Consider the following 13,224-nt stretch of genomic DNA (forward strand, 5'->3'; position numbering starts at 1 on the left):
ATGGAAACTGTTCCAGTCAGAAAGAAGTTAAAGATGCAAATTAGAACACATTATTTGAATAGAGTGATAGTTGTAGAATTTGAACCTCAAGGGGATTCTCATAGATATCAGATTTATTTAGAACAAATACAACTCTTTTCTTCCACTGCTTGACATAGCGAAGAAAAGACACCTGAAATGGTAGACAGAGTTTGGTGTTAGTGTCCTCTGAAGATGAAACATGCAGTCCCCTTATCATTCCCATTGCATTCAGTCTACCATGGCCAGGAAGTCAGACAAGGAAAATTCATGTCCATGTTCTTAAGTAATCAGAAGTTACAGAGCCTGAACCATAGGACCAGTGCTTGGTGCAATAGTAAAGTATTCAGGTTGTCAGCATGGAAACATGGGTTCAAGTCCTGAGAAGGCCACTTCATGCAAACACCAGAAGGCTAGGACCATCTTCAGTCCACCCCTCCTCAACACCCTGGCACACGAGAACACACAGGGTATGGCCTCTTTTACAGAGCCCAAAACCATATACCTAGGGTTTAGAGCTATCCCAATGCCCTATAAGCAACAAATGCCTTGACCAATGTCCAAGCAGGCAGTCAGGGAAGGCACTCTTGATGGCAGTTCAGGAACACATTAGCACATAATGGTGGAATAGTGACAGGAAAAACCAAGCAAGAAGGAGAGACATGATACCTCACTTTCAGTCAAGGGTCTATCAGCAGAAATAACAAAAAGAAGCATATCTGCACGTGGCACAAACTCTTCAGTGAGGCGCTGTTGCCTTTGCAGAATGACATTAGTTCCAGGTGTATCAACAAGATTCATCTGCTCATCAAGAAGTTATGCATGTTTCAATCATGATTGTTGGTAGAAATTTATTCATGACAATGCCAATCAGATTTTTTACACAATTTTCAAGAGAAGAACAAGACTAGATTGCCATACATCAGATGGCATGCTACACAAGCACAAACAATACAAAATAATGCAAAATGGTCGATCAGCTAGAATTACTTGATAGCAGTGCCCATGGATAGTTAAAAACTGAAGTCATTGAAACTAACTTCTTTAAGAATTGGTGCAGGTAGATAACGTATGAATTGACCATCTGGATGCCTTTCATCTCGTTGTTGCCCACTAGCACCAAGATTCGAATAACACAATAAGGTAATCTCGTTTGTTGTAGGAACAACTCCTTCCCTTAAGTATCTTCTTCCAAGGAGGGCATTGATAAATGTAGATTTACCTGAGTTGAACTCCCCCTGAATATAACCAACAAGAAAAAATAAGGTCATGATAAAACCTAAAAGATAATGTGGTTTCCATAAACAAACTATACACGATCATTTGTTAATAAATTTCCTATTCCAACAAAACACACACAAATGATGGAGAAACAAAATTTTGATACCCTCAGAATCCATGTTTGATAATTTTCAAAACTAAATTAAGGTGCCAGTTTTAGAAGAGAACCCCACTTTAACAAATAAATATTAGATGTCCTCATTCGTTCTCCTTTAACCTCCCCCCCCCCCCCGTCTCTCATGGAATTCTTTGCTTGTAATTATGTCAAAATGTAGGTGGATTTTAAAAAAAAATCCAGTTATAAATGTGATCTACAGGATTGACAGATATGGAAGAGAATGCACTGGACATAGGAGAGGACGATTGTATTGTCTTGATTCGTTGAACTTGGGACCTCGGTTAAATATTGTTTCTGGTTATTTTGTCAATGTTTTAGATCCTTCTGTATTGTGGTATTAATGTCATGGGCATGTGTTTAGCTATAGACTTCAACACATTCTCGCATAGTCAGTAATTCAACATTAGTTATGTCTGGCCTAGTTAAAGAATGTGAGAGTTATAAGTTTATGCATTACCATTTGGGATTAATAGCATGGAATCTTTGCATGATTTTGATCCTGTGCACTCATATATATGGGGACCTTTTCCAGTCTATTCAAAAGGAGAATCTATCTATTTTCTTACATTTATTGATGACTGCACAAGGTTTACATGGATATATTTTATAGAAAATCATAGATTATTATATCTTCAAGTAATTGTATGTCATGTTTGAAACTCAATTTTCAATTCACTTTTGGATTCAAGGGAAGAATACATTAGCACACACACCTGCAACAATTCTTAATTAATAAAGGAATTATACATAGAAAAACTTGCCCTTATATTCCAAAGCAGAATAAAGTAGCTGCAAGAATAAATATATTCTTGAGACTACTCAAGCACTTTTAGTTTCAAGCAAGGTATCTAAGATATTTTTTGTTGAAGTAGCTCATGTAGCAGTGTTTTTTATTCATTGCATGCCCACTAGTGTTTCAGCATGCAAAACACCTTTTTATAGGTTGTATGGTTGCATTACTTCCTATTCTTCCCTATGTGTGTCTAATAGTACTTGTTTCATATTATTGCCTAAGCATGTGAGTGACAAATTATCAACCAGCTTAAGTGTTGTTCTTCAGTTATCCAGAAGGTTAGGGTGTCGTTGTTATGATCCAGTGTCAAAGAGAATGCGAATTTCTCGACATATATTCTTGAAACATTATCTTTAAAGTACGCAATACTCATCCATTCCTCCCTTTATATTTGTGTCTTATGAATCATTTTTTGCTCACCATAAATTCTTTCTTGCCTTAGTTCATTCTTTTGTAGAACTCAATATCTATCATGAAATTGCATCTCAGCTTGAGTTGCAATATGCTACGGTAGAAGAGTTGGTTGCACTTGCACCAAAAAGAATACAGGCATGAGACTTGGTTAGATTACTAGCTAAAAAGACTTCAATTCAATGTAGAAGTGACCGAGCAATCGGTTCTCCCATCTCCGTTAGGAAATGCCTTATCCATGTAGCCTCAACAGTTGCAGCAGCCATCGACCTGTATTCAGCCTCTGTACTTGACCTAGCAATAGCCTTTTGCTTTCTAATATTCCAAGAGATCATGTTTGATCCAATGAAACCACAATAACCAGATATTGATCGTCGTTCATCTGGGTTACCCACCCAATCAGTGTCAGCGTAAACAATGATCTCATGTGCACCTTGATTTAGTTCACTTTTTTTGTACACCAGCCCATCACCAATTGTGCCCTTTAAATACCGCAATATCCTCTTAACTGCCTCCATGTGCGGTATATGAGGTTCATGCATGAATTGGGATACCTGATTGACTGAATACACTATATCGGGTCGAGTAAAGGCCAAGTATTGCAGCATGCCAACTATGTTGCAATACCTGGTGGGATCCTCATATGTCCCCTTCTTTAGAACTCAGTTTCTGATGGATGATACTTGGAGTTGCCAATGGCTTACAATCTTTCATGCCTGCTCTACTAAGAATGCCCATCGTGTATTTATGTTGAGTGAGGGTAAGAGCATCACACGTCTCATCAACTTTCACCCCAAGAAAATATCGTAGATCTCTCAGATCTTTCATTTTGAATAGCTTATTTAATAATTTCTTTACTTCCTCAATATGGTCTCTACAGCTCCCTGTAATAATAATATCATCTACATATATCAATAGAAGAGTGGTGGCATTTTGTTCCTGGTAGGTGAATAATGAGTGATCTAGAAGAGACCGAGAGAAATCATGCCTCTGTATCTCCAGCGAAAAGCTCTCAAACCAACAACGGGAAGCCTACTTCAAGCCATAGAGTGCTCTTTTCAACTTGCACACATACTGATTGGCATCTTGTTCTGCATATTCAGTGGGTTGTTCCATATAAACTTCTTCGTTTAGGTACTCATGCAAAAAGGCATTTTTGACATCTAGCTGACTTAATGTTCATCCATGTTCAATAGCTAGACTCAACATGATACGAATGGTCCCCATCTTTACAACCGAAATGAAAGTTTCATCAAAATCTTGTCCTTGTTCCTGTGTGAACCCTTTGGCTGCAAGTCTAGCTTTAAACCTTTCAATACTCTCATTTGGTTTATATTTTATTTTGTACACCCACTTCGACCCAACCAATTTTTATTTAGTGGTCTAGGCACAACTTCCCATGTACCACATTCATGTAAGGCTTCCATCTCCTCATTCATCGCTTTAATCCATTTTCTAGAACTTGCAGCTTGATAAAACGTAAGAGGCTCATCCTCTTTATTTATGGACGTTAAAAACAGTTGAAAATCCAAGAAAAAATTTGTATAACTCACCCACCTATCTAGTGGATGTCGGGTCCGAGTGGATCTTATGATGTCTAACGTCTGTGAAGAAGATGTAGGATGATCAATATATGTACAATGGATGGATAGAGGCTCCTTTTCTCGCCGGGTGTAGACAACACCCTTATACCTTCCTGGTTCCAAAGTTTGCGTAGTAACCTCTTCTAGTTAGAATGCATATGTTGATTCCCCACGTCTCCTTCTGACTGCAATCTATAGGACAACCATCGCTAATGTTGGAGAAGAGTTCTGAATTTAACCATGGGTAGTACACCTCAACATTAGAACTTGAACGGGGGGGGGGGGGTAACAGGCTAGTTATCAAAATTCATCTCATCCAAAACAATATTTCTCGATATTTTGACGTGTTTGCTTAGTGGATTATATCACCTATACCCCTGGTAGTCTTCAACATGTCCCCCAAACTTACACTTCAAGTCTTTGTCCTGAAACATATGTCTCAATGAGCTATCAATGTGAACATAGCAAACAGATCCAAACAGACGCAATTCATGATAATCGGGGTGTATGACAAACAGAAAAAAATATGGTGACCTGTTTTCTAGAATAGTCATGAGCAGCCGATTTATCACATGCACTGTAGAGTGAAAAGACTTTGTCCATAGGGTGATTACTATCGTGCATCATGCTCATTGCACTCTCAACAATATGTGAATGCTTCCTCTCAGCAATCCCATTCTGCTAGGGTGTCTGTGGGCAAGACACTCCTCTCCTTATTCCATTATGTTGAAGAAAATCAATAAAATCACTAGAAGAGAATTCTCCTTCTCCATCACATTGGAAATTGAGAATGTTTTCAGAGAAATGGTTTTTGACAAAAGAATGAAATCTTTGAAACAATTCAAAAACTTTTGATTTGTGTTTCATGAAGAAGTATAGCGTGAATAACTAGCAATGAAAATAAGGTAATATCTACTACCAGAAATGAAAGCAATTGAAGCAGGGCCCCGGACATCAAAACACATGACCTCAAAAGGCCGTGAAGCTCTTTTATTAATTGAGTTGAAAGGTAAAATACAACTCTTACATAAATGACAACTAGGACACTTTATATCAGTTGCTTCAGGACTCAAACTGGACTTAGGAATGAAACTAATTAAGATGAGTTTTTCAATAAAGTGATGGCCACAATGACCCAAACGACTGTGCCAAAGAGTTGGTTTATTACATTCAGAAATAGTAAACACACACTCGGGAGAGACCAATGATGGATGTTGATAAAGCTTCAAGGATGAACAAGCGGAATGAACAGAGGAGGAGGGATCTTCTTAGAAGATGTACAGGTTGTCTCATCTATTTCCCTTAGCGAATGTCTCCCTCGTGCGAAGATCCTTGACATAAATAGAAAATGGAGTAAATTCAACTGAGGCATTAACATCATCAACAAGTTTTGAGACAGAAACAATGTTCTTTGAAATATTAGGAGTATGAAGGACATTTGAAAGATTGAGGGAAGACTTGGACATGGGTATAATGACATTTCCAATGTGTGAGATGGAGTGATGGGAACCATCTCCTGTGACTATGCTATTGCTACCAACATAAGGAGAAAGGTTTAAGAGCTTACCCGCATCACCTGAGACGTGGGTTGCTGCTCAAGAGTCGACGTACCAGATGCCCTTATCATTTTGCTTCATATTCAGCCCACAATTTATGTAAATAAAAAGGCAGGAGAGGGAACAGATCTGAGCTCCCTTATGCACATATTCCACATTGTTGGCAATTGGTATTCACTTTTTTGCATATTGTCCATTATGAATCTTTATGTAGAAGAACCACCAAGACAGAAAGTGTTAGCTCTAAAAGGACCTTTTCTCCATAGAGAGAAGCCTGAATATGGAAAATGCATGTGTGAGGATTTTTGTTTGCATACCTTCCACTTGCATAGATTTCACATACAGTCCTGGTGTCCATGCATGCATATTTAACTTCATGGTGTCTATCTTCTTTATATGATATCTTAATTTCTGTTAAGATGTATCTATATATACATCATATACATGTATGTACATAGTAGAATGTTTTTAGGATAAAAATGTATTTTTATCTTCTTTATTTTCTTCTTTATTTTTTGTATTTTTCACCTTAATAAGGCATTTTTGTCTTTTAGTTGGGTCAGCCAACTAGCCGTTAGAGCTACCTAATGGCTAGTTATTCTAACAGCTAGCTCTTCCCCCTCTTTTGTATATAAATGGGACTAAGCCCCTTGTACATTTCAATGCATTCTTTGTTCATTTGAATGATTAATAAAATATTATTTTTAAGAGTGTGTGCTCTCTTTGTCCCTCAGTGGTTCTTGTGCTTGTGCCCATAGTGGCTTGTATTTGTGCCTCTTGTGAGGTGTGTGGGCTCTTTTCTCACTCCATTACAATTTCTTGGTAGAAGGAGCCATTGACTTTACTTCAATTTTCTTGTATCCTAGATTACTATTCTTTGGTGTATATTTGTTTTCTATTTATTTTTTTATTTATTCATTTATTGATGGTCTATCCTTCCTTGCTCATTGCAGCCACATTTGGAAAGCGGTGATAAAAGTAAGTATTTTCATTCACTTGTCTTATTTTCTCATAGAAAGTTGCACATTTTATTGCTAATCCTTGTTTTCCATTGTTGCTGTTCCAGTTATAATGCCTCCCTCAGCTCTTGACAGGCTTGGTGAGACAACTGACTTCCTCATTTTTTTCTGACTCTACACACATACATATGTTTGTATGTATTCCTAAATTGTTGGCACATTGAACTTATTGTAACACACACATACATATTCATGCCAACACATCTTGAGTCCCTGAGTGCACATAGGTTTCCTCAGAAAATCCCTTCAGGGTCATCCCATATTGTAGCAATTTTGCAGGAAGATCTTCGAATTTTGGAAGCTCTGGGAGACACAACAGGGACGTTGCTAGAACATGATAATCCGGCCCCAACCCACTTAAGGTTTGTTGTACTTTGTCTTTATGACTGACCGCACATCCCACAATAGCCAGTTGATCCGTGATGATCCATGATGCTTTTCATTTTATTCAAGTACTCTATGATGGACATCGAATCTTTCTTAACATCTGAAATTCTCGCTTGAGAAACACAACTCTTGCCTCGGAGATCTACGAATATGTCTGAAATAGCTTCTCCCACAACTCCTTGGTTGAACAATCATCAGGAATAGGCACAAAAACTCCTTGTGAGAGCGTAGAGGTGATGTATGCCACTAATGCTAGGTCCATTTTCATCCAGGGGACATAATCCGAATTTCTGAAAAGCGCAGTAGAGGACGCCCCTTTATCGTCCTTCTTTTCCTGCGAAATGAACTCTGGACGGGGTAAGATTGATCCATCCAAATGACCAGAGAGATCTTGGCTCCTTATAAAAGGAATAGTTTGTTTTTTTCAAGTCAAGAAATTGGAATTATTTAGCTTTTCAGAGACTAATTGACTAAGTTAGAGGAAAGACCCGACTGTAGAAAAGATGAATCCATCCGAAGGGATATAAGAAAAGAAAGGAAGATTTCTGGACCAAATTTAGTTCACCTAGAAATCAATCACTCCAATATTCTGTCCTTTTTTTTGCAGGAAATTATGACAGATATATTATATTCGGGTGTGATAAAAAATCATTAAAAGTCTAATCAAAATTGAACATATCAATGCAGAATCGGTCTCAGATTAAATAAATGTTCCTTGTTGAACAGAGAAAATGACGTCAAAACAAGAATATAAAGATTTCAAGACAAGACTTTGCAGTTTGAAACAGCAAAAATATTGAGCGTAGAGAACAAAAATATTCAGATAAAATCATATCAGCAGCCGAAGACAAACCGATGTCACTTCAAGTCGACAGACCAAAAGGAACGACAGCCTTTTCAGATTAACGAAAAGGAAAATCGTTTCAGAATATCAAGAAGGAAAGTCGATTCTAAAAAAGGCCTTGACTTTAATGAATCATTTAGAGAGGAAAGAAATATGATCCTAAAGAAAAGGATTAGATCTGTAAAAGAAAAGAAGAAGAGATATTGACGTTCTTACCAGAGCAAGAGAAAATCGTTTCAGAATATCAAGAAGGAAATTCGGTTCTGAAAAAGGCCTTGACTTTAATGAATCATTTAGAGCGGAAATAAATATGATCCTAAAGAAAAGGATCAGATCTGTAAAAGAAAAGAAAAAGAGGTATTGACGTTCTTATCATTTTGCTTCATATTCAGCCCTGCCAGGGCTGCCAATAGCAACTCCTTTACTTCTCCTTCATCCTTCTTAGCCTCTGTCTGTGAGAATTTTCCTTTATTTTGAGGATTAAACCAGCAATTCACTTTAATATGCCCTTTTTTATTATATAGGAAGCAAGTAGTAATGGCCTTTTGGCCTCGATGATTGGAAGGTATATTGGGCGTTGGGAGGAACCCACTACCCCCAAAACCATTTCTTCCTTGTCCTCCCCTTCCTCGAAAGGAACTTCGTCCTCTTCCTCTGCCATAAGCCAACCCCGTAGCCAGCACATCTTGAGTCCCTGAGTGCACATAGGTTTCCTCAGAAAATCCCTTCAGGGTCATCCCATATTGTAGCAATTTTGCAGGAAGATCTTCGAATTTTGGAAGCTCTGGGAGGCAAACCAGGGACGTTACCAGAACATGATAATCCGGCCCCAACACACTTAAGGTTTGTTGCACTTTGTCTTTATGACTGACCGCACATCCCACAATAGTCAGTTGATCTGTGATGATCCATGATGCTTTTCATTTTATCCAAGTACTCTATGATGGACATCGAATCTTTCTTAACATCTGAAATTCTCGCTTGAGAAACACAACTCTTGCCTCGGAGATCTACGAATATGTCTGAAATAGCTTCTCCCACAACTCCTTGGTTGAACAATCATCGAGAATAGGCACAAAAACTCCTTGTGAGAGCGTAGAGGTGATGTATGCCACTAATGCTTGGTCCATTTTCATCCAAGGGACATAATCCGAATTTCTGAAAAGCGCAGTAGAGGACGCCCCTTTATCGTCCTTTTTCTGCGAAATGAACTCTAGACGGGGTAAGATTGATCCATCCAAATGACCAGAGAGATCTTGGCTCCTTATAAAAGGAATAGTTTGTCTTTTTCAAGTCAAGAAATTGGAATTATTTAGCTTTTCAGAGACTAAATGACTAAGTTAGAGGAAAGACCCGACTGTAGAAAAGATGAATCCATCCGAAAGGATACAAGAAAAGAAAGGAAGATTTCTGGACCAAATTTAGTTCACCTAGAAATCAATCAATCCAATATTCTGTCCTTTTTTTTTGCAGGAAATTATGACAAATATATTATATTCGGGCGTGATAAAAAATCATTAAAAGTCTAATCAAAATTGAACATATCAATGCAGAATCGGTCTCAGATTAAATAAATGTTCCTTGTTGAACAGAGAAAATGACGTCAAAACAAGAATATGAAGATTTCAAGACAAGACTTTGTAGTTTGAAACAACAAAAATATTGAGCGTAGAGAACAAAAATATTCAGATAAAATCATATCAACAGCAGAAGACAAACCGACGTCACTTCAAGTCGACAGACCAAAAGGAACGACAGCCTTTTCAGATTAACGAAAAGGAAAATCGTTTTAGAATATCAAGAAGGAAAGTCGGTTCTGAAAAAGGCCCTGACTTTAATGAACCATTTAGAGAGGAAAGAAATATGATCCTAAAGAAAAGGATCAGATCTGTAAAAGAAAAGAAGAAGAGATATTGACGTTCTTACCAGAACCAGAGAAAAAAGATGCAGAAATTGGGGATTGAATAGAGTACGTATTTTCTTGAGTTGGAATCTCAGATCATCTCCTTGGACATTCTTTTTGGAAAAACAATCTCAGACCCAGTTTTAACATTGCTCTGATACCATGCTAAAATATGAACTCCACATTCACCTGCGCAGGGAAGAAGAACAATATAGAGAAAAGGGGCTGCAGAAAATCACATCTGAATTGGTTCAGCGTGTTTTATTGTATTCTGTTATAAGTATTAAGATGATACAAAATTTTTAGGGTACGAAAATACCCTCTAATAAAAAACAAAATTACAACATTGTATATTTGGATCCGGATCCAGTCCTGTACAGAAGTCTGGTTTGGTCATGCGCAGACCAGACTTGGGTCCAAGACCCAAATACGACTTCTTTTCATATGGGCATACAAAATCAAGACAACACTAAATGACAACACAAAGAGATTTAAGGTGGTAGCAAAGGGCTACAACCAACAGTTCGGTATTGATATACAAATAAATTTTCCCCAGTGAATGTGCAAATGTAATGCATTATCATTTCATTTTTTCCAATTCCTGTGTAGATCCAACGGAGTGTTGAAGTACTACTACCGTTTGCAAAAGAGAGTACAGGACCTAGAGAAATTTTCAGAGAATAGTCAAAAAGACCCTCTCCTAATCAAAAGAGAGTCAGGGCGGAGAGCAGAGGGAGTCGGAGAGGAGAGGAGGAGAGCAGAGGGAGTCGGAGAGGAGAGGAGTCGGAGAGCAGAGGGAGTTGGAGAGGAGAGAGAGTACCTGAGGAGGAGAGGTTCGGTGGAGCGATCGTCAGCGGCGGTGGGGTCCGGCGAAGAGGTCGATCGGCGTCGGCTTCAGGAGGAGAGGAAGGGAGGATTAAGGCAAAAAAAAATTGCCCTAATCCTCCTCTTCGCAACCCTTTTCATCGAGCAAAATTTTTTTTTTAGTCTAAAAACTGGACAAAAATGACCCTGGGTGTGTTGACCGCACCCAGGGTCGGGTTGACCGTACCGGGTGCCGCACCCGAACGCGCACCCACATCTCGTCGCATCGACGCGGGTGCGGCACCTGGTTGGCCAAATCCCTGTGACTTAGCCCATAACCCTTTTCCCCAAATATGGTGTTTCATAATCGAAACCCACATTACATAATTTGTATCATTTAGTTTCATGGGTATGATGGTGATCTTATCATTGTCATCCATCTTTTACAAGGGTGAGAAAAGAAAGAGGAATAGATGAGAACAGAAAAAATGAGAAAAGAAGAGAGAGAAGGATAAGAGAGGGGAGAAACAACACAACTTTTATAGCAAAAATTTCCTCAATTGTCTCCTTTCTTCAAAAGAATCTTCTTGAATCACGAACAAGTAGATAAAACACCTTTTGCAAGAGAGGCATGGAAAACGAGGCAGAAGTTTTTCAAGATCTAAGATCTCTACGATTCTGATACCATATAATGAAATGGTGGTCTTCCACAAAAGCACTTGAATCTCTCAAAAGAGTGTCTATTAGAGACACTTCAAACAAAACCCATAAAAGGGTATAAATGGAAGAATGCAAATGAAATAATAAAATCTTTATTTATGACAAAAATGCTTAAGAAGCATGGTTACAAATATTGAAGGGGTTCGAGTGTCTATTAGAGACACTTCAAACAAAACCCATAAAAGGGTATAAATGGAAGAACACAAATGAAATAATAAAATCTTTATTTATGACAAAAATGCTTAAGAAGCATGGTTACAAATATTGAAGGGCTTCACCCTTATTTATACAAAAAAAGAGAGCGAGGAGAGCTCACTTTGAGCTCTCCCAAAAAGAGTCGTAAAGAGTCGTGGGACTCTAGTCCAACGGCTCTTATTATAGTCGTTGGACTCAGTCCAACGACTATAACTCAGTCAAGTTCCAACTAGGAACTTGGCTATATACTAAATCTAGTTCAAACTGAACTAGATATTAAAAAGAAAATAAAGAAAATGAAAAATAATTAAAAGAAAAATATATATAATAATAATATAATATTATATTATTATATATATGTTACAAGTTACATTTTAACAGCTACAACCCTCAATTGCTTAGTTGGTGTCAGTCTTCCCTTGTCGTCGATCGATAGGTCAGTCAATCTTGCTCGTGACACTCACTTTGCAGCACTTCTTCCGTTCATGTATGAATCCACTCACTTTGTTCACTTTGCATTGTAATGAAATGGATTAAATCCAAAGAGACTTCACTTATGGACTTACAAGAATACACTTCAATCAAGAAAAACACTTGATTGAATAAGCCACACCACCCTCAGAAGGGTCAAAATATTCTTATTATTGCATAGGAAAAAATTCTCTTAAGAGATAGGAATACAAATGCCTTAAGGGCCTATTTATAATACAAGTGACTACAAAGGGAGCAACCCAAACTAGTTGTTGGGCTGCCCCATTATTACAAAAAAGAGTAAAAAAAATAAATAAAAGAAAAAAATAAAAAAGGTACAAAGGTGGTCAACCCCTAATTGGTTGACGCCTATTACAGTGAAATGACCAAAATACTCCTGATAGATATTTTGATTTACATAAATATATATACACTAATATATATATACTTATATATAGTATATATACATATATATATATTCGTATGTATATATATGTGTATATACTTCTCTTTTCTTTATTGTACATCCAAAAATTGATAAGGGTATTTTGGTAATTTTCATGTACCATTTTTTTTTAGGTTTTTTTTATTTCCTTTTTCTTTTCTTTTTTATTTTAGTATGTAATAGGACCACATGGAGCCCCACCCATCTAGTTGTTGGGGCTCCCAATGACTAGAAGGGAGCCCCATGTGGTCTCTCTCTCATTTCTCTTTTCCTCTATAAATTAGAGGGCTCCCCTCTTGTAAAGGATGGCTTTTGAAGCCCTCACTCAAAAAAGATTCATATTTTTTAAGTGTTGCCTCTTTGAAGGCTGTTTGTGTTATCCCTTGGTGGACCATTTTGATATTCCCCATTGTGGGTTCTTGTTTGTCCATTATTGGACCGTGTGAATGCATTAAACATTCTTATTATACATTTATGTATACTTTCTAACATGGTATCAGAGCAAGGTTGTGATCGAGTTGTTCTTTGGTGCATCGGAAAGCGTGTTATTCAAGAAATTTTAAGAAAAATGGTGAAGTATTCATTTTTCTCTCTTTTCTTTCTTAAAGTTATTCGATATGCATTCTTTTTCTTTAAGTATCATGCATTATGAAGAAATATCTACTCCCTTGATCAT

At 37.6% G+C, this 13,224-nt stretch overlaps 1 protein-coding gene across 1 annotated transcript in view; it reads right to left on the reverse strand.

Annotated features, from left to right (window-relative positions):
- Positions 1 to 1,280, reverse strand: part of FZL (FZO-like protein) — a 74,550-nt gene extending 73,270 nt beyond the window's left edge. The window contains exons 1-3 of the mRNA XM_089992505.1: positions 1,059 to 1,280; positions 688 to 819; positions 86 to 172 (exon numbers count right to left, since the gene is read on the reverse strand). Coding sequence (XP_089848631.1) covers positions 86 to 172; positions 688 to 819 — 219 coding nt within the window. The 5' untranslated portion in view covers positions 1,059 to 1,280. The remainder of the gene's footprint in view (positions 1 to 85; positions 173 to 687; positions 820 to 1,058) is intronic.
- Between the last annotated feature and the right edge of the window lie 11,944 nt (positions 1,281 to 13,224).

This window comes from Nuphar pumila, chromosome 16, assembly GCF_984573655.1.
Source record: "Nuphar pumila chromosome 16, dmNupPumi1.hap1.1, whole genome shotgun sequence".
Classification (NCBI taxonomy): domain Eukaryota; kingdom Viridiplantae; phylum Streptophyta; class Magnoliopsida; order Nymphaeales; family Nymphaeaceae; genus Nuphar; species Nuphar pumila.